General features: G+C 37.4%; 1 protein-coding gene across 11 annotated transcripts in view; it reads left to right on the forward strand.

The window, feature by feature from the left end:
• Positions 1-27,653, forward strand: part of Unc80 (unc-80 homolog, NALCN channel complex subunit) — a 232,591-nt gene that overhangs the window by 77,212 nt on the left and 127,726 nt on the right. For all 11 annotated transcript variants that reach the window (XR_607706.1, XM_008846230.1, XM_008846234.1 and 8 more), the window contains exons 23-25: positions 10,734-10,946; positions 20,569-20,704; positions 23,668-23,801. Coding sequence is in view for 10 of the 11 variants with exons in the window: in XM_008846230.1 (XP_008844452.1) it covers positions 10,734-10,946; positions 20,569-20,704; positions 23,668-23,801 (483 nt within the window). In the remaining variant the exon portion in view is untranslated. The remainder of the gene's footprint in view (positions 1-10,733; positions 10,947-20,568; positions 20,705-23,667; positions 23,802-27,653) is intronic.

The following is a 27,653-nucleotide window of genomic DNA, read 5'->3' on the forward strand; positions in this document are numbered from 1 at the left end:
TTATTTTTTTAAAAAAAAGAACCATCCTGAACTCCAGTTCCAGGGGAATTCGAAGCCCTCTTCTGACCTCCGCAGCATTGCACTACATGGGTGCACTCACATACATGCAGGCAATACACTCATACACATAAAATAAAAATAATAAATTTTAAAAAGTGTTTCTGTCAGGTAATTTATCCCATATGTTGCTTTTGAACTTAACCTTTTCATTTCCTTTATTTACTGTCTGTTTTATAAACTCTTCATATACCATATAAACACTGGGCACAAAACAGTCAGTGAATATCAAGAAACAAAGGTCCTTTGTTTTCATTTTAAAAACCTTAAAAATGGACTTTTTAAATATAACAAAAATTAAGCTCATCAGTAGCAAATGACTTCTTTCTAAGTTTTATGAAACACAAATAATTGACCATGGGTCGCTAATATTTTACCTTGGAAAATCATCCAAACCTTAGACTGAAATTCATAAAATTTCTCTGATATTTATAGGTTTTGCTCTGATGCTATTTAGTGACTAGTGAGCTATGTAAACTCACTTTAGCCTGAAAAATACCTTCGATCACCTTAAATAACAATTTGTTATATAAGAATTTCAGTCAATTTCCTGTTTTTGGACATTGGCCTTTGAAAATGTTTCTTATTTCAAAACTTTCAGTGTGTGTGTTCATGTATGCTACAGAGAATGGAAGTTAAAGGGAGCACAGGTCTTCAGGAGAGCTGGGGCTGGTGCCTAGTAAATGACAAGAACAATGAAAAGCCTGTCTAAAGGCAGAAAGCTGGGCAGGACAAACAACCTATCCCTCACTTTCTAAGCAGAAACGTAGGTCTTTACTTAACTATCTATTCTGTAATTGTAGGGACACTGTCCAGTAACTCACTTCCTTCATCCATGCATCTTCCAGCAGAGATAGCAAAGCTCTGAGAGCTGAGGTGACTTTGCTCAAGGTCATATGTTAAATGATGCTAAAACTGGAATGAGAACAGAATCTTCTTATTCCATTCAAGACTGTTTTAGCAACACCATATGCTTTCTCTGTCAAGTGATTATTTAAATAAATCAAAATGAGTATCTATCTCTTGATAAATTGAAAATATTCTTAAACGTGTATGGTCTACTACAATAAAAGACATTGTGAATACCTTTTAATGATTGAAAAAAGAATTTAATTCTTTAAAAATGTTCCTTACTGCAGGAATACATGATGAATCTATAAATAGGGCAATATAAAATATTTTCAACTCTAAGTCTTCACACCGTGTTCATTCCCCCAATCTAGCGATTCCTAGCACTTGGCAACACAGATTCTTTTAGAACTGGATGAGAGTTGTGAAAATTCTCCCAAGAAAAGCATATTTGCAGGCAAAATTTAGCATGTATATCAGAAAATTTGTTGATTTCTCACAAAACTCACCCATTGAAACAAAAATGTTAACAACTCTACCTTAATAAGTGCATTATCACTGGGAAAGAGACTCACCAGGTACCTGGAATCACTAGTAATATTCATTGATGATAGAAAACCAGGAAACCTTTCATAATTGGTTCCAATGTGGAAAGCTTTTAGGATTTACATGATAGGTGGACGTGGAAAGGCCTCGGGCTTATTACAAAGAAAACACCCATGGGTCTTTGAAAAAGAATCTAAATAAGATAAATCAATGATAACTTCTGAATAGAGACCATTTAAAGAGGAATATTGACATGTAGACTTATGGGAGAATTTTATTCATTATCATTAGAAATGATTCCCTACCTACCTGGATTCCAACTGCTATCCTCCTTAGTTTCAAAGAAGTGTGATATGGGAGTTTCCAGCCATAAATAGACTCTATTCCCCCCTGGAGCTTGACTCCTACTATTGGATTAGAAGAGAATCTAGTAAATAGAAAATTAATTTTTTTCATGTCACCTAAAAGTAAAGCTACAATCACTGGGTTCTCATTTCTCCCTTTCTTGTGGAACTTATCCTTGTTTTTTCTTCCAAATCTCATAAATTTCCTGGTAAGCAATAGAATAAAGTGGATTTTGATCCATGTAAGCAGTGTCTTTTAGCCTCAAAGTACAGAGGTATGTGTTGATACATGTAGATGTCCACTGATAGAGGGGCTTGCATGAGAAGCAATGCAATTTTGTCATTAGACTGGATACAAGGAACAAATGTGTGGCCCTGGAGCAGCAGGGGGAGATGACTTCATACCTGGGAGTCTTTATTCTGGGTTAAGACTGAGTTGTGGGGGCTGGGGAGATGGCTTGGTAAAGAGCACTGGCTGCTCTTGCAGAGGACTCAGGTTCAATTGTGAGCTCTCCTTTGATGGCTAACAACCCTCTGTAACTCCACTTCCAAGGGATCAGACACCCTCTTCTGACCTCTGCTTGCACTGCATGAGATGGGTGCACCTACTTACATGCAGGCAATACACTCATACACATCAAATAAAAATAATTTAAAAATAAAATATTAAAAAGACTGAGTTGTGCTGAAGCCCAAACCCCAAATGTCAGAATGAGTCAAGATTTAACGAAGCCAAGTAGTGTCCGTTATCAGGCAACGAGAATGGACCAGGTAGAAGGCAATAATTTGAATAAAAGCATGATGATAATGGTGATAGAAGAAGAGGCAGAAGAGGATGAGTTGAGATTAATAATGTTAATTTTCATTCTACTGACAGCTTATAAGGCACATTAACATTGTCTTACTTGTTATAAGAAAGGATCAGGCCGGGATGTGATTTCCCCAAACAAGGACACCATTTCTTAGCTAAGAAATGATGGTTGAGGGTAAATTCCAACAAGAAAACTGTGAGAAAAGAGAGTGTTTGTGCTTGATTTATGTGCTTCAATTAAAGCAGCGCTTGTATGGGTTGACAACTGCAATTTGTCCATAGAGAGCTCAAGACTATTTACTAATGTCCTTTAAATGCATGTTTAGCTCTTGTGTCCTCTGTATTTGGTTTCTCCCAATAGCTAATCCATCTGCTTCTTATCTTTCAAGAAATCCTCTGTTTTATAATAGGATTCATGTTTTCCAATGCACTTGCTGTTTCATTCATATATGTATATAATATAGATATGGATATAGAAACATAGATGAAAATATAGAAAACATACATAAGTCAATAAGGTATAATTTAACAGGCATAGGTAGATGATAGAAAGATAGGAAGAGAGATAAGATACATCAGAGGGGAGAGAGAGAGAGAGAGAGAGAGAGAGAGAGAGAGAGAGAGAGGCAGACAAGCAAGATACAGGCACAGATATGTAGATACAGATATATTTGTAGCTTCTACTTCATCAAATAAGATTTAAGAGGGGAAACACATGTAATGAGTTCATAATGATATTATAGTCCAACATTTTCTGCTACGTCTCTCTTATTATTTTGTGCTGTTGCTTCCTTAAAATTTGATTATTTATTTCTATTTGTTTATATGTATGAGTGTTTTGCCTATATGTGTGTAAGTGCACCCATGTGCAGTATCCACAGAAAACAGAAAAGGGCATAAGATCCCCTGGAACTGGAGTTACAAATGGTTGTTAGCTACCATGTGGGTGCTGGGAACTGAACCCAGATGCTCTTCAAAAGCAGCAAGTGTTTACATGCTGAGCCATCTCTCCAGCACCTATTAAGGACAGCTTGCATTCAATTTGTATTACAACATAATTTTTGTTATAGAATAGTTTCGTTGTTTCATTTTCCTAATAATAAAATTTAAATGTGATATTTTTCAAGTTAACAGTTTTCTTCAGAACTGAAAAGTATTGTTAGATAAAATAAATACTAGAAACTTTAGTGCTTTTTGCAAATATAGAAGTTTTGTTTGTTTTAAATACTCTTATTATTATCACTACAAAATTCAAGATAGTTTTTTTATGTCCAACACAGTTTTTCTTTATAGCAACTTTCTTTAGTATAAATGTATCCAATGTAATGTATTTTTTTAAAGTCATAATTTTTTTTCTCTTTTTGAGACAGGGTCTCCCTGGAGCCACAGCTAATCTGGAACTCACTATGTAGACCAGGCTGGCCTCAAACTCACAGAGATTTGCCTGTCTCTGCCTCCCAAGTGCTGGGATTAAAGGCATGTGCCACCATCCTGGCCTTTTAAAGACATATTTTTAAAGGTCCCATTTCACCTCTAAATATATATATGATCCACTAATTCAAAAGAAAAAAGAAAGAGTTCAAATGAGCACCTGTTTCACCTGTATGTTTCAGGTGAAATATGCTAACGTAATTTATCCAGTAGAATTTTTTGAATGTAGAGATGGCAATTTCTTGTTTTCTCTAATTTCTTAGTATGGATAGTACTGAAAATAATCATGATTGGCTTTAGCATCAGTTCCTTGGATATGAGCCTGTCAGTGGGATCATAGAACTCTGCCTATTCTGTGGATGGAGAAAGTTTATTTCATGTTAAATTATTTAACATCATAAGTAAAAGTTTTAAAAGGAGTTTTATACAGTTTTAAGGACAAAATAGAGTGTTTCTAATAATCATGTAAGAAAAATAAACCCAAACCAGGACTCCTGTGGAGAAAAGACCTGTGACCAGTGTAGGTATAATTCATTCTTCCAGGTTCATTACAACAAACCTAATTTACATTGGTGCTTAATCACCACAAGACTATTTAATAATTAATGCAAATTTGATTCTTTAAAAAATATTAGAATATTAAAGCAAAATTACACTGTATTCTCCTTTGAGCCAGAGAAAGGTAGAAATATTTAGTAATAACTAAAAGTAACCTACCAAATTATTCCTTTACTTCTAGTGTTATTCATGTATTATTGAATCTTTTAAAAAGTTTTAACTACTATCATTGGCAAGGCATATTATAAACTAGGTGGATCTTAAGAAAAAAATCTAAAAGTCATATTCATGACAGACCTTAAAAAATAGACCATTTGCACAAGACCTGCTCAAGATCAAGTCAGATAGAAGCCCAGCATGGAAGGGGGACGTCAGCAGGAAGTCCCATCCCTAACTAAGGGGCTGTTGGCATGTGTTAGCTTCTGAGAGATGAAGAGTCAAGTCAGTTTTCTTTAAAGGTGTGCCCCTAGTAGGCCCACCACACTCTAGGGCTTATGCCACACTCAAAGATTATTTTGATAACACAAATTGTACTCCATGGGAAAAACAAATAAATATAAAGGGCACAAAGGTGGGTGGGTAGAAAGATGGGGTGCATTTGGGAGGAATTGAAGAAGGGGAGAATATGATCATAACACATTTATTTTTAAATTGAGGCAATTGTACATGTTTATGGCTTATGTGATATTTTAATGCATTCTACAATATGTGATGATAGCATTAGTGCAATTGGATATCCATCATCTCAAACACTGACCATTTTTCTATGTTGAATTTGCATTATAGCCTAAGGTATTATTAGTTTTCATAAATGTCCCAGGAGTGGTTGAAAAGAAATGTACATACTACAATTGTTGGGTTCTGTGAAATATTATTATGTATTAAATACATAAACAAAAGATATAATATATAACTGAGCTTGTTCATTGGGTCATTCAAATCTTCTATATACTTTTTTATATTTGGTCTGATCATTGTGTTATATGTGTTAACGTTTCTTACCACTTATATTAATATCAATGACTTTTTTTAGATTCATTGGTTGACTGATTCTTGAAATCAAATCTGGACCTCCTACATGCTCCTGAGAACTCTACCACTGAATGCAGTCTCTTGGTCCCAAATGACAATATGTGTTGTTTCTATAGATAGTTCAGAGGTTGAAAGAGACAGAGGCAACCTGTCAGCTTGTAGTTTCAAATCTGTAGGGCAGAGTATCATCAATATTCATCCCTGCACTGTGATTGGCTCCTATCTGAGATTCTAGCCTCATACCAGATGGTCTGGCCTAACTCCTACCTGCTTAAGCCTATATATTTAACTTATGGACCATTAAAAACCCATTCTATCTCTCTATAGCCAGGAAAAATACTCAATGCAAATATTTCCATGCTAGCTCACCCCACCCCCACCCCAGAACTTTATACTCTTCAGAGGCCTTCCATCTCACTTTAGAAATGAAAATAAAAACAAACAAACAAAAAAAATTGGGTACTTTGTCCAGCATTTTTAGATGTTTTAAAACAAAGGAAGTTTTTTTTACACCTAATCCATCATACTGTCAGAAACAGAAGACCTCATTTTGGTTTTTAAAAAATTACCCAAAACATAACCAGGGTCTGAGCAAATGTGACAATAACCAGCCATCCAGATCATGTGTTACACAATCAAGCCTGTCCCAGCCTGCCCCAGCTCCTGTTGAAGGAGGCAAAGGCAGCCTGTCAGTTTATGTGTCTTGTTACTCAGAAATCTCAGTCAGGAAGAGAATTCAATACCAGCTAGGTAATAAATACTGACTCAGATGTATATGCCCTCTGGCTAAAAGGTTCCAACATATACTGAGACCTGCAAAAGCTGCTTATTCCCATTGGTTTTAAACAAACAGTTATTTCACACCAACACACCCTTTGTATTTTATTGTAAGTCAATAAAAATTATATAATTCCCCAGGGACCAACATAAGATATTTAGTCTTCAAAAACAGTTCATTCCTGTCTGGTGTTATATAAAATTTTCAGGATCAGTTGGGGTTACTTCTCATGTAACAAGCTCAGATATAGTCCTTCAGGGAGAGGAATATATTGCAATTATACCCTCCAATTAACTGTTGTGTCTTGGTAATATATTTTTAGGTCCCCAGCCAAAAGGTAGCACAGCTGTTTGGATTAGTGTCTCAATTCTCTGCCTCACTTTCACAAAGGAAACATTCAATATCTATAACTATCATAAAGTACAGAAGAATATAGTAAAAAAATTAAGTAGCTGGACACTTGAAGTTTTCTAGTTGCAATGTTCCAGAAATTCAAACTGCATAATGCTAGTCTCATGATTTTAATGACTTACACTGAGCAACTCTGTAGCCATCAGAGAGTGTAGTGCACACCTTCTATTCAAGCAAGTGAATTATTTGAAATTTCTGATATTTGACCTTTATTAACCTTTAAATTTAGAGATTCTAATTAATATCATTTAACCTAATATGTTTTGTTTTCCCAGTCAAAATTTATTCTTACATGTATGTAAACTATTAAGTTGTGGCATTATGGAATAGAAACAGCTCTGTGTTGTTATAGTTACTAAAAAGTGATCTGGACAGATAGACTAGTAAGAAAGAAGACATTGTGCTATGTTTCAGGACTACCAGTCGCACTTCCTGTGGCAGGCCAGTGCTGTCAGCTCCCGTTTTCATATCATCATAACTGTGCCTTTGATGCTTGGTGATTCTTTTCAGCCATGCAGCATTCTCTGGATTCATTTTCTCTGTGATGTGTTTCTCTGTGATATGAAACCATCCTTCTCCATTCTGTCATCCCTCCATCTTTTGCTGCTTCTGTAGATTGCACTGAGCTATAAGAGGTAAGCTCCATCAAAAGACGAATATTGATGACTTTCCTTTATGTCCAGGAAGAATCCTCTGTCCCAAATATTCCATAATCCTGCCCCCCCAAATCTTTACAAAATTACAATTTAAAAGGTACTTTAAAAATTCATCACAGCCATACACAAAATACCTTGGATGCTGTTGCATGCACATTATGAACTTAATTCTTGTTGCTTAGCATCTTCTACTACAATGCATAGTAGTGTCCTTAGTGATATACCTCAGCATCTCCTCAAGTTTCCTCTATGTTAATAGGCACAACATGATGCTCCAAAAACTGGCATAATGCACATCATCTTGAAAATAAAATTCTCAAGCCTGCCTCCATCTATTAGGATCGGAAGGGTTACTATAAAAGGCCAATATTTGAATAACTCTGTGACATCATTCCTTCATGCAAGCAGTAACATCTCCCAATGATACTGGATTTAGAATGGGTCAAATAATTTCCAGCACTCTCTTCATGCTGTATTGTGTAATCGTGAGAGTTATCTTCATATTAGTCTCAAACGCATTTCCAAACTTAGACTCAAATTACTATGTGCTGCTAACAGCTGAGTTTTATGTTAAGTTTTTGAGGCCAGAGAATTGAAATTTCTTTTCAATTAAAATTTCCTCAAACTTCTTATACATCCTCACATACCTCCTTCCATCTATTTTTCAACCTCTCAGTTGCCATCTAATAGTTAGGGGCAATGAAATGACTCTGCATGGCCCTAGTTAAGTTTCACATTCAGTCATGTAAGAGCCAAGGTTTGCCCACTATACAGTGGTATTGAAGTGGTGTCATTTCTGTCTCCCATCATTAAGCACTGAATTCATATTGCTCTATGTTGACAATGTGTCATAATGTAGAAAGCAAAAATAAATTTGCAGTGATGACCTTGCCCTACAGACTGGTATTCATTTTCTAGAGACAAATGTCTCAGCCATTTTCAAATGCAGACTAGTATATCTCATATGCTCCGGAAACTCTGAACACAAGAAGCAGTGTAGATATTTAGACTGTGCGCAGTGTCATCTCAGTATTCATGTGCTTGATGCAGATTCTTGGCAACATAAAATGCACTACTCCTGTAACCTGTTTCCAAGTCTTGGGTCCCATCCCCATTTTTATCATTGTGACTCTTGTATTAACGACAGTTCTCAAAACATCGTTTAGCTTGTATATTGCCTATTCTTATATATTAACTTTTGTCTTATAATAATGTATTTCACAAACTCAAACCCCTCGTAAGTGTGTTTCTTACTGGAATTTTTGCAGTGCATTAGCTACATTATTTTAAATTTTTTTAAATTAAGTTTATAGGATTCTTAATGCCCACATTTCAGGTATAGACAACAAGGAAATGGCAATTTACTTTAATCATCTGGCCTTTGAGATACTGTAGTAATCAAAATAGAAAGTAAGCAACTCTGCCTAAAGAGCATGGAGTAAGGAAGGCTTTTCAAAGGAGATAACTAGCTACATCTTGAAGGTGGAAATTTACCAAGTGCAGAGAAGTGGAAAGGATGCAAGTCATGGAAACCACATACATAAGACGCTGCATTTGGAAGACTGGTGCTTGTTTGAGGTGATTGGATTGTACAGCACCTGAGAAGGGAATGGAAAGAGAGGCAAACCAAATCACAGAGGCTGAGCATCTTTATTCATTAAATGACCAAGGTGGTAGAACCCATAATGAAGTCTGAATGGCAAAATGCTTGTGGTGTGTGTTTTAAATTTTTTCGTATTGACTGATGTTCTATTTTTAGTAATTTTCACCTATGTTTTAAAAATCATCTTTTGCTAAGATTTACAAGAGTATAAATTGGGGCTGAAGAGATGGTTCAGAGGTTAAGAACACTGGTTGTTCTTGCAGAAGACCCGGGTCCAAATCCCAGCACCCATATGGCAGCTAACAACTGTCTGTAGCTCCAGTCCCAAGGGATCCGATAGCCTCTTCTGACCTCCAACGGGCATTGCACAACATGGGTGCACTTACCTACATGCAAGCAATACATGCATACACATAAAATAAAAATAATAAATAAAATAGTATATATCCAAGTGTTGAAGAGCATCATGCTGGATACTGTGTGTTTGCCTTCCCAGTCTGTGATAGTGGGAAAATTATGATCTATTTTTAAAAACTCTTAAAATGAGGATATTTCTAGATGAGAGTGTTATTATAATTTGTAAAAGCTAACTGTGACATAAATTTCTCTACATAACACCTATTTTAACATTATATGTCAGTAAGTTGTTCTGAACATTATTGTGTGAAATGATGAAAATTTCTTCAATCTGAAAATCTATCATTACTGAATAGCTTATGATTAGTAATAACCCGAAGGTGATGGCAGCATTGTGATATTAAAAAGTTGGCAAAAATAAAAATGAAATGTAATACTTTATATTTTTCCTATGACCTACTGATGGCCTCGTCCTCCCTTCTTCCTCCTCCTCCTCTTCTTCCTCCTCCTCCTCCTCCTCTTTTCCTTCTTCCTCTTTCTCCAAATGTATGCTAGATTTTAAAGAGTTCAGTAGAGTATCTCATTTTTCTGGTTTCTGGATATCAAACTGCTGCTTTTATTGTTTTCAAATACACCAGTGCATGACGAGAGGGAATCCTGTGTTGTTTTCCTAGAAAAAAAGTACTGTTTCTCATTTATCAATTAAATGTTTTCCTCTTTGTCAAATATTTTCAACTCAAATGATGCTTATTAATTAGAATTTGGTCTGGTTTTCAGAGGAAAAAAACTCAACAAAGTCTTCCTGTTCCTATTAGAGTGTGCAAGTAACAGTTTTATCTCCTGAAGTATCTACTTGATCATAGATAACAGAGTAGTTAGGTCTGGCATCACAACACCCAGGATTTAAATAAGATTCATTCTAGAAATAGAATATTTATTTATTCATGCTAAAATGTTAGTGTTTTTAAAGCTTCATATTTTAAGTTTTTGATTATTTTAAGCTTTTTCACACTTACATTCAAATCCTAGTTCCCGGTAAGTATACGAAATGGAAGCATGTAGTTAAGAACTGAGAAGGTGAAGGTAGCACAAGGGACCTCTTAGAACATCTAATTCCTCGGTATCCAAGTTTGCCTTTGTGCTTCATTTTCCAGATTCCTCTGCTGAGCAACATGGCCAAGCTAAATTAAAATATCAAGACTAATATAGACCAAGAAATACATAATCATTTCAAATGAGACCTACCTTATGAAATTGTTTATTAATCCCACATTATTCTGTCCTTATCAACCCTGCTCAGGAAGCTCCTGTGGTAGCCAGAGCAGCCTTGTTCCTGGAATGTGCCCGTTTTGTTCACCGCTGCAATCGTGGCAACTGGCCAGAGTGGATGAAAGGGCACCATGTGAACATCACCAAGAAAGGCCTTTCCCGGGGCCGGTCTCCCATCGTGGGCAACAAGCGGAACCAGAAACTCCAGTGGAACGCTGCCAAGCTCTTCTACCAATGGGGAGATGTGAGCTTTTGATTTTCTTCTATAAAACTTAAGACATTTGAGTGAAAGGAAGAAGTTTCTTTTAATGAAATTGTTTTAGAGAAAATTTATTGAATGTTTGTTATATTCCAGGCACTGAATGAACCACATTGGGGGAAAATTAACCATTTAATCATCTCAATAAGTCTGTGAGGTTAAATATTACTATTTTTGTTTTATAGTTAAGGACATTGAAGTTTATGCAGGTAAAGCAGCTTGCCAGAGTTTCCATATAAGGGGAGGCAACATTTCATCTCCCATCTTATATTCTAGCACTTTGCTTTAATTACTTAATTCAAAAATCATTTCTGTGATCAAGTCATTGTAAAAAAAAAAACTTTATATCCTAAAACATGATTTTTTTTCCAATTTTGTTTTAAAATTTTAAATTTCTCTTCTTTGACCGTTTCATACATGCACATACTGAAGTTTTGGTCATTTCCATGCCTTTCTCATTACCCTCTTTCACCTCCCTCCCACTGAAACTCTTCGCAACAAGTTCCCTCTTAATTTGATGGATTTTGTTATTACTGACTCAGTGAGTCTAATTGCGGTTGCTTACACAATCGTGAGTGTGAGGGGATTATTTACTAGAGTGTGGACAACTTGCCAGAACTACACCACTGAAGAAAATAATGCCCTTCAGCCACCACCCATTAACTGCCCTCAGTTGGACCTCATGAGCCTCTTCCCCTGAATTTCTGAATAAAATATTTTTCTTTTGTTGACCTGCTATCTCTTAATTACCTGAAAGCCTTTGATGACCCTCACCCATGCACACACACAAAATATGCATATGAATAAGTGAATACCTAAGAAATGAATGACTCTGCTTTGCTTTAAGAATTCCAATAAGCTGGGCAGGTGACACACATTGTTAACCCCAGCACTCAGGAGGCAGAGGTAGGTAGATCATTGTGAAATGGAGGCCAGCCTGGCATGGTCTACATCACAAGTTCCAGGCCAGCTGAAGCTACATTGTGAAACTCTGTTTCAAAAAACTAATGATGATGATGATGATGATGATGATGATGATGATGATGATAAGATTGGCCCTTATAATTCTAATGTTCTCACTATAAGAAGGGAAAAGGTGAGGAATAAAATGAAATTCAAGAAGACTGGGTTTTTATGTTAATGTTAAGCAGGGAGACTTGAATGTACACAAAGATTTCCATAGATCCCTTTATCCTCAGAGTGCTTGAAGTTACTGGCATTATTTCCTTCAGTATTTCAGCTGAGTGCATCTACTAATGCCACTAATGGGATTTTTCTTCTTCTAGTCTTGGACACATCTTCTTTGCAAATTGATTCAGAGGACATGAACCAGATCCAGTTTATCTGTGGTCTGTCCATAAGAATGAATTTATCGATCTTTCTTTCTTTTATGGCTTTCCTTTAAACTGCCTTACATAAACATCTTATATAAAATATATGAAGTATGTTTCCTAGATACCAGACGGCACTCTTTATCAATGCTAGCATTCGTGATTAGGGCTTGGCATTGCCTTCTTCAGGAGTCTATTGTACAATTTATACACGATTTTCCCTCATGTAATATTCAGCTTTTTAAAATAAGCCAGTATACTTTTTCTACATTAGTTATCCTTGGATTTAACATTAAACACAGGCGTTTACACAAACCAGGCAGTGTAACTGAAATGTATATCATGAGATACACAGATTCACCAGTCATAGGAGCACAGGAAAGAAAATACATTATTAAAAGCCTGTCATCATGTACATGGCATTGTGTTAAGATTCCTAAGTTAGAGATGAATCTTCACTAGACTAGAGACTAAAGACACTGAACCTAAATTCTGAGCTGCTTTCCCTGCATCATTACTATACCACATTACAGTTATGCTTGAATAAACAACCTCTTAAAAGTAGGCCTGAACATGGAGGGCAACCATTCCTGCAAATGTCTCCTGGAAGTGTGCTGCTAAGTCAGACCTAACCCACACTTTTATTCAAAACTATTTCTCCGGCTTCAGTTTAGGGGAACTACAAACTTGAATCCACCCTAGTCCTATCAATCTCGTCCTTCTCCCTGGGCCTGAAACATCTCATACATATAATGTCAGGCATTCTTCTCAGTCTTCATTGTGACACACTGCCTTTCAGCACTTTGATTTGTGAATTCCCAAGCACACCCACATTCATTCACTATCTTGGGTGGAGAGGCAGATTTAGGTTCCAAGGGAGCAAGGTCAAGTGCCTAGATTACAAGAACACGTGGTTTACTGAGTTTGTTTGCAATAGCTTTTTGGTTGCAAGGTTAATTATAGGGCAGTAGTCCAGATTTTGTCCATCTTATAAACGTCATTCCTACATTTTTCATTGAAATCTTGACTTTTTTTTTATTGTATAATTCCTTGTTTATCTATTCACTCAGTGTGGAATAATTGATTTAATCCATTTTTAGACAGACTGCTAAAACAAGAATAACTGGGGCTTGGATAATAGTTCACTTGGTAAAGTGCTTGCTTAAGCATGAAGACTTGAGTTCAACCCCCCAAACTCACATTTTTAAAAATCCGTGTGGCTAGAGAGATGGCTCAGTGGTTAAGAGCCCTGGCTACCCTTTCAGAAGACCCAAGTTCACTTCCCAGCACTCACATGGTAGTTAATAACCATCCATAACTCCAGATCCAGGGGATCCAACACCCTCTTCTGACTTCCGTGGGCATTGTATGACACAGGTGCACTTACATACTCATACACATAAAATAAAAATAATAAAAGCCAAACATGATGGTGCACACTTGTAATCCCAACGCTGCAGAGGCAGACAGGTGGATCTCTGGATCACCAGCCTGGCCTAATCAGTATATCAAAACATACACACATAATATATAAATAAGTAAATATTAATAACTATTCTGCTATGTATAGATAAAATTATAATGGAATATAATAAATACATACAAATTATTGAACTTGATGACATGTGAGTACCAAACTTCAGATCTTCATGTGAGTTGTTCATTCCTTCTAATTAAGGCAGTTTGTATCCCAGAGTTGGTTTTTTTTGTCATCAATATTTAGAGAAGATAAAGTGCATTTATGACCCTGCTGAGGCTATATTGTCTACAAATTTTACTATTAATTAACAAATGATAAACAGTCACCATTGTCTCTCTTAGAGGATGTTAAAAACATAAATCTTTATATTTTTGGTTGCCACAGTATTCTTTTTATTTGAAAAAAAAAATCCTTATCTTTCCCACACCCTGCTCATACTGTAACTCCATCTGAATCTTGTCACTTTTGTTTGAATCTGTCCTGACATTCAAAATCATCACATTAATTGCTACTCTGCCACTTTGTGGATATTTTGGGAGTATAGGGTATTTATTTTCTCTCTTTGAAGGTTTTCATTGGCCTTTGTACAGAGCTCCAATAAAACCTATTTTCCTAGGAGATAGATGGCTCTAATTTGCTTGGTAACTGTGCTAAAGAGAAATGTTGGAAGTGTGATGTGCAGGATTGGTAGAGGAAGCATAGCTGAGATGGGGGACCCTGGGGGTGAGCTATCCCTAAACTCCATCTTCATGGGACCTTTTAAATAATCTATAAAGCATGTGTTTACAGGATGATTACAATACTGTAATAAGATGTTAAAGACAGAAATATGGAAACAAGGTTACTGGAAATGTAGGTCAGACAGTTGGAGGATGTGTTATTCTTTGTGCTGTGCTCTTCAATCAAATCGTGCATGAACCTCTTGCTGAGACTTCACCCCAAATCCCTGTACATTTTCATCCTAAAGTTTGTGATATGGCCTCCCCTCTGTTAGACGATAACCAAGCTATAGCCCAAGCTTTCTCACTAAACATATTTATAAAACCAAGTCTTGTTCTTTCAAATTTAGTGTTCTTGTTATTAAAATATGGCATAACATTTCTTTTTTGAAAAGAATGACTGAATTTGGTACTATCAAAGTAAAATAATCAGATTGAAATTTTAATTTTCCACATGAAAGCAAGCAGACTGAAGATCTTTCCTATTTTTAACTTCCTTTATCTTCTATCTCAGATCATGTTTGAACCATTCACCCCACTCATGGTGAGAAGTCTTCTCATTTTCCACAAGAGCCCAAGTATTTTTGGACAATCTTACTCTGAAGAAAGTGGAGATATATAATGTTTTTCTTCAATCCTTTCAATCTTTTCAGAAGATAGAGTAACTTTTAATTACTGTATTTCCTCTCAGGCCAAAACATACAAACAAACAAATAAACAAAAGCTATCATTTATAAATAACTAATACTGCTGTTATTTTATTTGAAGAGTTTTTGCTGCATGAATCATTATCTTATTAATAACATTAAAGAGGACAGAAGTGTAATACATTTGGAGGGACTGGAGTAAAGCCTCAGTGGTTAATAACATGTACTGCTTTTCCAGAGGACCCAAGTTCAGTTCCCAACAACCATGTCTGGTGGATCACAACTGTTGTAAATCCAGCTCCAAAGATCTTACACCCCCTCTGGCTTCCACAGACACTGTACTCACATGTGCATATGCCCACACACAGACATGTAAAATATATACATAATTTAAAATAAAAATAAAATCTTAAAAAATACATTTGAGAATTCTTGCAATAACTTACAAACACATTTGTCAGGTATGTGCAATTTGCCGGAGGAAGGAACCCAGATTCTTTTTTTTTTTTTTCTTTTAGTTGAAGCAAAAAAAGACAATTATAGTTTAATACCAAACCCATGAGTCTTCAGTACAACAAATAATCAATTGTATGATAAATTTAGGGATTTCACAGAATGCTCCCCAAGAAGATTTACCTCTTTATGTGCGCCCTTGTATAAAAAACAGAGGAATGGAATGTGTGAGGCCTGAATTGATTGATTAAACATATTAAGGCACAAAAAAGATGTATTACTGGTGACCATTTGCATTTGAAAGTCTACTACTTAGAGGAACAAAAACAGACCAATTTAATAATAATATTAATTTAACTAAATTAAATTTAGTAAAAACAATAATTTTCCAATAATCAGTAAAATTGCTTTTAACTTCAGCAATTTATGGGCCACTATTTAAAAATCTTCAAATGATAATTCTTGTACTATAACTATATTAATGTTATTCCAACTCTAATATTCTTCATGCTTTACCACCTTTATAGTGGCATATAATAGAGTTATTTTCATCCTATTTTAATTAGGAGTGTCTATAAGAGAGGCAGGTTCTATTGAAACACTAACGAAGCTGCCCTCCACACTACTCTTCAAGTCTTCCTCTTTCAGAATGCAAAATTCTCCCAAGCAAAGGGTCCTCACACCCAGTGCCGTCTGGACTCCCAGGGTTTTTATTTCATCCTCCCCTTGTCTCCCATTCTCCCACAGATGAGTGTCAGAACCTTTGTGAAACTAGGGGTGACTCCCTTGCCAGAGATAGATCAAAGCTGAGATCTTAGACAATAAGAAATGAGATTTGAGGTCACTAAGGTAGATTATCAAGCCACTTTTCTGGTTGTTAACTTTATTTTCCCTTTCCAATAATGCCTTTATTTCCTGCCAAAAATAATATTAAAAATACTGTCAGTAGCAATTACTCTTTTCAGGCCTCTCATGGTAAAATCCCTTTCTTTATTCTTTTATTTACCCTTATTCCTAAAAGTTTGAGCAGTTTTGATTTCCCAGTTGATGTGGGTTTGAAGAAAAAAGTGACCAGTTTCTTCTTTATGCAGAGACATTCTGACCCTGCGTAGACTCCCTACCTCATTTGAAGAGTGTCCCCTCCCCTTGCCCTCACCTCCTTTCTCTGTATATAGAGATTGGCTGAGAGCTCTTGTAATGTCTTCCTATGTGATCTTCCTCAGGGTCACACTGTTCCTGTGTGTCCAGTGAGTGCTATGTGACAGTGGCACAGACTGCCCAGTCAAGAGCACTTTTCAGATCCCAGAACAATATTACTCACTTCATTTTGGAAGCATTTTGTCATATCTTTTAAGTTATTCTGACCAAAATAAAACTCTTCTTCCTAAATACACACCCATCTCCATTCATCTCTGAGCTTCTGTTCTGACTAGTATACACCATCATTTGACACGCCCACCTTTGAGCATATTTGAAATCTCCTGCTGACTCTACCTCTTCCTTGTCACACAGTCTCATAGGCCTACTCTTCATGACTCCCCTATCTCAATGATTATTTTCCATCTAGTCGCATCCCCACAGCCACACCTCATCTAACCCATCTTGCGCACTGCTGGTCAGGTCATCTCCAAAGGACACCATCCATAACAGGATATGCACACTGTTTTCTCTGCCTCCAGACTTGACCCCTCTGATTCACTCTAAAAAACACTGGTTGAGTGGTTTGGAGAAAATACTCCCATTGACTCAATAGCTTGGTTTGGCATCATTGTCTAATCTTTCTTTAAACCATTTCTAAGATTATGGATGGTGAAGTTGAATGAGTTCGTGCACCTAAGCATATTTATCTTAAGCCTTTGCACCAACAGATAACTAGATAATTTTTAAGGCACACTCCATGTCTTTTCACTGCCTTCCTGAGCAGCCAGCACATTGCCCCTCAGATGGCTCATTAGGTTAGCCAGTTCCAAGGGACCTTTCCAGCCTTCCTCCATATTTATCGCCTCTTATGAAATTATGCTTCAATTACACGTCTTCCTGGCCAGTCCTTGAATGCCTGATGCATTTCCCAAAACATAGAAACTTTTAGGACCCTCCAAATGAATATCTACTCTCTCTACTCTCTGTCAGCCAACACAATAATTCCTCCAAGTTGCAGTAATGAGGTATCTGAGTCTTTGAACTGAATCTGTTGTTTATCTTCTGAACTAGTTAACTGTGTTCAGTGTCTTCACATGTTATTTTAATGTTATTACCTCTCATAGAGACTCTGAGTGTATTAGGGAAATGGGCACAAGTTTGAATTAAGTTCACAGCCTTCAACTAGTCTCTTGACTGCTCTAACTTTCTGATTTGGTTGTGATCTTTCCGGAAGTGCATTTATAATGTACAAAGGTACTGGTGTACATGTAACAAAGGTACTGGTGTACTCTGACAGCTCATTTAGCTTTGTGTTTTATTTAATACCTTACAAATTACCTCACTTTAGAAATTTTTCATAAATGGAGGAAGAAAAGAATTACATATCCTTAAGGCATTCTTCCACGTTTGCCTGAGAAGTAGAACTATAGATTACTATATAGATATTTAGTGTTATCTCAGGAAAGTTCATTTTTTTAAAAATCCTTTCAACTTTATAAACCATGGGTTTAATTTAAAATGTTTAGTTACAGTATCCCAGAAGGATCAATATAAAAAATTACTCCTTTGTGTCTCATATTCAGCTGGCTGGCACTGCTCCAGACCCAAAATTACATGTTTCAACCTCAGGAGGCGGACTTTTTCTTTTGGTGTTGCTGTGACTTTGTCTTACTTGTTAGCAACTAAAATCTGAGGCTACTGTGATACATTTTTATACTACCTTCTCATTAGAGGTTTTGCTTCCTGGTTTATTGCTTATCAACCAATTCCACATTTTAAGGAGACCTTTTTATTTCCAGAATTTTAGCATTTTCAAAACAGTTGTGCTTTTTATAGAAAATATTCTGGATGTACTTGGCATGTTTGCTAGTGGGTACATGTTGGTTTCCAGTAGTGAGTCTAATTCCTTGCATGCCCAGGGTTTTGTAAACTTGCTAAATATTTGAAAAGTATGGTGCAGGAAGAAAGAAGAAAATGAGCTGGGCTTTTTGTCTTAGCAATGCACATAGCATGAAGCTGTCAGACCCCAAGCTTAGTCCTCCATTTAGCATTTCTCCTGACTCCTTCCCAAGCCTGTGTCTTTCCTTCCACTGCTGCATAGTCTGCATAGTTGGGAAACAAAAGGAATTGGATAGAGGTAGTATTTTTGCCCTTTCTTCTATAGAAAATTCCTTTTAATAAATCATGGAACAGTGCTTGATGATTCAGAAGCACCAATAGCAAGGGTATTGATTCTGTGTATACTATGGGAAAGCTAACACTGTCAATGTGCCAAGTTATTAAAAAGTCTGGTTTCTAATGTGGTTGTTATGTACTCTTCCAGAAGAGCAGTTAACATTTCTTAGTAACTTATAGAATATCTTGGGAGTGGGTAAAAGGTCTATAGACACCAATAAGTGCATAATAAGGGTAATATAAATAAAATCACACTAATGGAACTCTTGCCAACTTCCAAACTCATTAGCATGGCACTGGCATTCTTGTAAAATAGCATAATCAGAAGTATTCTATGGAGTGATGCTTTTTTATTTTGACTGCAGTAAAATCCCCCCATTAAAAATCACTATGTGCCAGATGGGAGATGGCTCAGTAGGTAAGAACACTTTCTGTACAAACATGGGGACCTGAATTTAAATCCCTATGACCCACCTAAAAGGCCTAGTGTGGCCACTCTTGCCTATAACTCCAGCACTATGGGGAGGAGATGGAGACAGGAAGATTGATGGGGCTTGCTGGCCACCAACTTAGCTCAAGATTCAAAGAGAGACCTTGTTTCAGGGACTAAGGTTGAGAATGATGCACAGTAGAGCATTCTCCTTTGAACTTGCACATTCTCCTTTCACACTTGCACAAGAGCACGTGTGTGCATAACCCCCCCGACACACACACTCATACACCACACACACATTCATATCCCACACACACTCATACACCACACACACACTTTCATACACCATACACATATACTTATACACCACACACACACACATGTGCACACACACACACACACACACACACACAAAACCTGACTGCTCCCTTATATCAGACCTACAAAACAAATGAACTTTTAAAAAATACTGTATTTATTTTTTAATTTTTTGTGTATGAGTGTATTACCTGAATGTATGTAAATGCACCCATGTCATGCAGTGTTTGCGGAGGTCAGAAGAGGACGTTGAATCCTCTGGAACTGGAGTTATAGACAGTTGTTAGACACCATGTGGGTCCTGGGAATCAAACCTGGGTCCTCTGTAAGAGCAGCCAGTGCTCTTAACCACTGAGCCATCACTTCAGCCCAAGAAATGAACTCTTATTAGATGAATATTCTAGAAAATGTTTGTATAAGCATAAAAAATATCATTCCCAGTGTCTAATGGAGTTGGGACTCTTAGTGGGCCCAATGAGTGGATCAGTACTGAAAGATATTTGGGGGACACAAGTCTTACTCTACAGGTCACATTTTATACCTATATGAGGGTTCATTAACTTAGGCAGGTGCATTGAGGGAAGGTGGTGCGAGGGGAGCAGGTCTAAGTGCATCAAACTATATTGTATAAAAAGTCACAAAAATTCAATCAAAAAGTTCCCCCAAAAGTCAGTCATTCCACTCTCTTCAAGTCTTTAGACCAAGTGGCCCTGGAGATAGCATCATCACTTCTTTTTCTAGGTTCCCATATTGGCAAACATGGTGGTGGGCCACATGGGCTACGGAGGAGGATTATGCTGACAGTCATGCAGTCATGCCCAGCCTTTAGTTGACTGCGTGTTTGTCATGTGAGATCCTGTCTTAGAATCTAACCTCTTTTGTGCTTTTCATTCTTTTCTTTCCCCTGGTAGGCAATTGGCATCCGATTGAATGAGCTGTGCCATGGAGAGAGCGAGAGCCCTGCCAACTTGCTGGGCCTCATTTATGATGAGGAGACCAAGAGGAGGCTGAGAAAGGAAGATGAGGAGGAAGACTTTTTAGATGACAGTAAGGAGATTCCCTTTACTACAAGAGCCCCTGCTTGTAAGAACCTCTGCTTTAGGAGCACTTAATGCTTCTTTTCTCTCATACTCTCCCTGCCTCCCATGTTTCCCATGGACCATTCCCCTTCTCCCTGTGTGTGGATATAAAACATGTGCATACAGCCATGCAGACAGAAGGCAACACAGCCAGGAAGAGAAAGTAGAAGGATCAAAGGAAGGGCTGCAGGCAGTGTGGAAGAGCCATTACCCTTAGCCTCTGACTCTTACTGGTATGCATGGACTCATACTCCGCCTCTCTGAGAGAACACAGTTGTGAACAATTACTTTCCTGGGAGGAGTTTCCTTAGGTTTGTGTTATTATTGCTTTTGGAAGTGAAAACATCAGACAAAATAAACTTGGACAAGAAATGCTTTCCATGGGCTTATAAGATGGCTCATGTCGTAAACTGTCTGTCACACAAGCACAAGGACCTGAGCTTGGCTCGCCAGAACCCACGTGAAAAGCCAGAAACAGTGGTGGGAGCCTGTAATCTTAGCACTGGGGAGGCAGAGACAGGCAAGTTTCTAGATCTCATTGCCCAGTAAGTCTAGCTGAATTAATGAGCTTCAGGTTCACTGAAAGAGCTGGTCTGAAAAAAAAAAAAAAAGTTTTTAAGTGGAGCACAATCAAGGAAAGACACCTGACCTCCATCTTGGGCCTCTACAAGCATGCACATGTATGTGAATGTGCACCCACTTGCACATGTGCAAATGCCCATACTAATAAGCACATATAACTACAACACACACACGAACACACACACACACACACACACACACACACACACACACACACACACACACACACACACACACACACACACACACACACACACACACACACTGATAAGAAATGTTTTCCAAAGCACTAAACTATTGAAATGTTTAATCAAAGTACATTACTTTATTCATAAGAAATTAAAATAGTTTGCTTAAACTGTGAATGTCTGTTTTGCTGTATTTATTGAAGTCATCATAGAATTATAGACAAAAGAGACTCCTGTTATATCGTCTACAGTACCATTTTGTACATATATGTGCTCTGTACTGTACATGCTTATGTGAGTGTACAATGGATGGTCTTTGTAGAATAGAAATTCCAGTTCTACCTGTAGAATCAGAGTCTTTATAGGATGGACATCTTCCTTTTAACCTTCTCTAGTCGTGTCCAATTCAAGCTCTCTGGTTATAATTTAAGGGTTTCTCTTAGTCGATGCCAAATCTACTGCATCCTTGCAGTCATGAAGTGTAAAACAATGGTTATAATATAACTTTGGACAAAAATAAATGATAATCAATAGAACTCTCACTGTGCTCCTTTCTCTTTTTGCATCAAGGATTTTGTTTTTCATTCCCCCTGTTATTTTGCCCCCTTTTCACAGTTTATCAAATCAAAGCAAATCTTGACATATCTTTTGATAAAATAGTAAAATCCCTATATGAGTATTTCAGCCCAGTGACGAAAGTTCGTGCTGAAGGCAATGTAGCCTTTTTAGAATGGCTCACAAGGTTGGACTTGCCCCATAGGAAAACTGAAGGACTATCCATCAGTCACTAAGCCTAGGGATAACCTCCCATGAATGCCAGCCAACCAAAGGCAGGCCCCTGGGGTTGTCAGGGGCCCTTCAGAACAGAGGGAGCCATCACAACCTTAAATAGGTACATCTTCATAGGTCATTGTAAGCACAGTCTGCACTAGACCATAAGAGTTCCATTTCTGCCTGGCATGTCGACTTTTTGTTTGGGCCACACAGAACTCCATCCTTGCTCATTGTAATGGGAAATTAGTCAGGAGAGAGGCTATACCACAGTCAAGTTCACTGCCTACAAGACTTTTAAGAAGAGTCTCATGGTGACCTTGGGAATAAAGAGACAGATACAGAAATTTATATTGAATGTCTGCTGCTCGATTATTTTTTTCCCCAGACAGGATCTTCCTATGTAACCCAGGCTGCCCTTGATCTTGCAATCCTCCTGCTTTGACCTTCTGAGGAGCTGGAATTACAGGCCCCTATTGCAGTGCCTACTTTTCCTTTTTCCTTTAAGTTTTTCATATCTAGGTAATTTTTAGAGCCCTATATCCTCTAAGGAATGCAAGACATATGTGTGATCCTCCACTGATTAAAGATTGCTATATGTGATTTACCTTATGTTGCATTTTGCACTAGATATAGTACAAGCACATTTCCAAGTAATCAGAATATTTATTCATGGTATATGTTAATACTAATATCACAACTAATCCTGAGAGAATATCAGCCCTGTCACTCCTTGGCCATTATCTGTCTTTAGACCAAAATCTGTTAGTTGGCCCATGGTGGATTTAGTGTCTTAGAAAGTAAAAGACAAGTATTTTGGGGGAGCAAAAAAGAACATTTGCGTAATTCTGGTACAGCTCTGTTTTTCTCTAAAAGGGGAACTTGGACAAAATGTGTGAGGTAAATGACCAGTTGACATCTTTTCTCTTGTCTGTGATACACAAACACAAACTCAACTAGAGCTGAAACAACTTCCCAGCCCTCAGAAGACCAAGACAAATATTTCCTCATAAAATAAACTGAAAGGACTTTCATGGTTTCAGACATAGCTCATTACTGTCTATGCAGTCTACATCTTACTGAATGGAGGATTTTTGTTTCTGTTTTCATTCAAAGCTCTTCTAGTTTCATTGGAGCTGTGTTTTCATACTTTATAATACTGTAAGGAGAACATTTTACTTCTACTTATGTGTTACTTTACTACTGAAGCACTTGCTATAGAATTGCAAAGTGGAAGGAGAAAGGTGTAGGACCATGCACAGGTCATTGAGCTTGTGTAGGTAATACTTGCATGTGATCTTTGAATTTGCATGTGTGAACCTAGATCCATCAAGCCATGCTTCCTTATTTGTTACTGGTTTGTCTCATGAAGAACTCTTTCTTTCCTTAGGTACAGTGAACCCCTCTAAATGTGGCTGTCCCTTTGCCCTGAAGATGGCAGCATGCCAGCTTCTTCTGGAGATTACCACCTTCCTGAGGGAGACTTTTTCTTGCCTGCCCAGACCTCGCACTGAGCCCCTAGTGGTATGTTAAAGCAATGTATGTTCACAGCCAGGCTACTTGGAGAGACCAGATATGTAGCTAGCTTTCCAGTAGTCTCAATTTCTTTAAATACCTTATTTAATTTAAAATCTCAACTAGTCTTTTCCATACATAAAAAGAAATTCTATTTTCTCTGTTAAAATAATAACTGCATGGTTGACTTAGAAATCACTAGAAAGAGCACCTCTAGGAACAGCATTTGACTAATCACCAAAAACTATGCTGAAAATATCTAAGAGCCTTTAGGTTCCCCTACCCTAAAAATGTTAAATAATTTCATGTCCAACATTATACAGAAATCACCAGCAGATTTTCCTTTGGAGTAATAGCGCATAAGTTCACATAGAAATGTGCTTCCAGTGAGATTTCTATCTTAAATGATGGGATAAATGACTTCAATATTTAATTTTTGAACACTCCTAAGCATATATTGTTATTTGTGTAGTATTTCTTGTGCACCATGGATAGGCAGAGAGCATGCCTCCCCACAACCACTTACAGAAACACATTTGCACATAAAGGCATGTACCAGGTATTATTTAACTGTAGATATTAATACAATACAAAGGCCAGAGATCTTCACAGTGTGTGTTAACAGGGAACATCTTGAGCTTCTGGGTCCCAGCCGAAAACCAACTTTCCAGAGGTTGTTTTCATCACAGGCAACATACAGCCTTAGCTAAAGAACCAGCCAAAGCCTTTCCACCATTTTACACAAGGCCTGTTCCACGAAGTGTCACATACTAGCAAGCTGCATGCTTCTGTTTAATGGGATTGTTCAGCCCACTACTTCTGCTTTTAAACCAAAGAGCAGGAACAATGCAACACCCTAATCCCGGGTGGGGCCGGGAGTCAGACAAAGGAGTCAGTGTTCAGCTGTCACAGAACAGCACCTCTGGCTTTGGTTTTCTAGTGGTCTAGAAAACTCATTTCCCTAGATCCTAAAACACAAATAGATTTTTTTCCAAATTAGAAATATTTGTGAATAAAATGCCTGTTTTTAAGAGAAATTCACACTGGCACTGTGAAACTGCACCATTTGCCTCCTGGAAAGAGAAGTCCCAGCTACTGCCCTGTGTGATGGCATATTAACTTGGCCTTTCCCTTCTGAATTGTCATTTGCATTATTCTGTTGAGAGTACTCTATAGAGTCAAACCAAGGCCCTCCAATGCATGTACTTAGTCTAAAGTTAAATAGGATAGAATATTTAACATGTAGGCTTCTATCAGTGTCACTCCTATAAATCTCCTATTTACACTAGTCTTCATAAAAGCACAGAGTACTTTCAGGTTTTCAGATCAACCACCGTATTTTGTTTTGTCTTATTTATTTATTTTTTTGAGACAGGGTCTCACTATGTAGCCCCAGCTGATCTGGAACTAACTATGCAGACCATCCAGTGCTGGCCTCAACCTCATAGAGATTCCCCTGCTTCTGCCTCCTGGGGGCTGGGATTCAGGCATGTGCCACCATGCCTGGCTCACCACTATTTTAAATAATATTTTTATTAATTCTTTAAATTTCATTCAATATGTTTTGATCATATTCATCCCCTCCCAACCTCCTCTCAAATTCACCTCCACCTCCCTACCAGGCCCCCAACTTTGTGTCCTTTTTTAAAAAAAAATGACTTTTATTGAATATTTGTGATTTTCATACAATATAGTTTGATGGTATTTAGATCCCCTCCCCTAGCTGCACTTCCCCCCACTGCCTGCTGCCCAATTTAATGTACCCTCTTATTATATAACATGGCCTATGGAGTTGGATTTATGTCCCCAAATATCCCTGAGTGTTGGGTCCATCCAACAGGCACATCAGAGTCCCATCTGTATGAGACACTCTTACAAATTTTTGGCCCTTCTTTCATAATGACCCCTGAGCCTTCGGGAAAGGGGTGCAATATAGGTGTCCCATTTATGACTGAGTACTCTGCCATTTCTTACTTTCTGCACATTGACCAGTTGTGTGTCTTTATGTCAACCACCATCTGCTGCAAAAAGAAGCTTCTCCGATGAGGTTATCATGATTGGTCATTAAGAGTTTGTTTAATACTGTGTCTGTTTAGCAAAATAATAGTAGTAGGATCTCCTGTAAGGTCTATGACCTATCTAGCCACAGGTATTTGGCTTTTATAAATGGTTCCAGGCATGGGTTCTATCTCGTGAAGCGGATCTTAAATCTAATCATAGATTTGATTACTCCCATAATATTTGTGCCACTAACGCACCAATGGGCATATCTTGCCAGGTTAGTCATAACTATAGCTCATGTCATTCACAGGTAGGAAAGATTTATGATTACTTTTCTCTTCTGATAGTGTATATGGTACCTTCTAACACTATAAAAGTTAGTAGGAATGAAGCTTTGAGGTCAGTACCACCTGGATTTCTGACTCAAGTATGTGTTGTCTTCAGGAACAGGCTCTGGAGGGTAACCAAGAGCAATGACAATAGCCAATAATGTTTGGGGGCCTATGGGACCTCACTGGCCACCAACGTCAAAAGAGGAAGGAGAGGAACAACTAACACTAAAAGCCTTTTGAAAAAGTCATATGGAAACCTACTGTAAAAGTTTCTAAAAATGTATGCATATACATATATTAAAAAGTGTTTAAATGGAATTACCCTATAAACTGTTGGGGCGGGGGCAATACCCCAACCTGACACTACAGACTAGCAAGTAAAAATAGCAAGTAAAAAGCCCAGTGTCAGGAATGGACTCCCTCTTTTGGAGATTAGCCACCATTTTGATTGGTTTTGATTTTTAAAAAATATGTAAGCCAAACCCAGTTTGACTCAATTATGTTTTTTTTGCTCCCTTTTAACTCTCTAAAGCTGTACTTTAATGACTCTTGCTAGAAAGAAAAATTCTGGTTTTTATCACCTATTTTATATTGAGAACAAACTTAACAAGAATTTTCGCACCTATTTAAGAGCAATGCTATGAAACGAGAACTGTCAGTGAAGGTGAAGATTTTCATTTTCTAAATCAACCAGGTCTCTTTAACGTGACTGCATAGCACTGGGCATGGCAGCAGACACCAGTGATCCCAGCATTTGGGATCACAAGTTAGGCTACAAAGCAAGAGCCTGTCACAAAGACACATAACAAACTAGAAGACTTGTAGTAAGTGAAAAGAAAGAAACTTAAAGTAATCTAAGACAGGACCTTGAAGTCATTTACTAAACAAGAGGAAAATGTTTCATCTTTACCTTGAACTAGGACTCAGAAATCTATTCATCACACAGGCATTGTCATTGCTTATGCATTTTGTTGGTACACAGCCTTTATAAAATAAAAGGAGAAAAGATTTTTTTCCTCATATTTAAGCTATTTTTTTGTTTTGTTTTTTAACATACTGCAGAGTATGTGATCAAAAACTGTTTACCCACACAGAATGCTTGAAATTGCTTTCTTTTTAAAAATTGTGATTGCAGCAGTATGCCCCTTGGTTAGTCATGTCCATTTCCCTCTCCCCATAGCTCCTAGCAGTGGTCCATTTCATTGTTTGATTCTATGAATTTGACCATTTTAGATATTTTATCTAAGAAGAATTATGAACAATTAGTCTTTGTGTAACTGACTTATTTTACTTAGCATAACACCCTCAGTTTAATCATGTTGTAACATATAGCAGGAGTTCCTTCTCTTAATAAAAATGACAGGATTCAATACACATCTTCGATTAATAACTTTAAATATCAATGGACTGAACTCCCTAGTCAAAAGACACAGGCTAGTTGAATGGATTAAGAAACAAAACCCATCTTTTTGTTGTGTGCAAGAAACTCATCTCACTTTCAAGGACAGGCACTACCTTAAGGTGAAAG

The sequence above is a fragment of the Nannospalax galili genome, unplaced genomic scaffold (assembly GCF_000622305.1).
Source record: "Nannospalax galili isolate Female #2095 unplaced genomic scaffold, S.galili_v1.0 scaffold281, whole genome shotgun sequence".
In the NCBI taxonomy this organism is placed as follows: Eukaryota; Metazoa; Chordata; class Mammalia; order Rodentia; family Spalacidae; genus Nannospalax; species Nannospalax galili.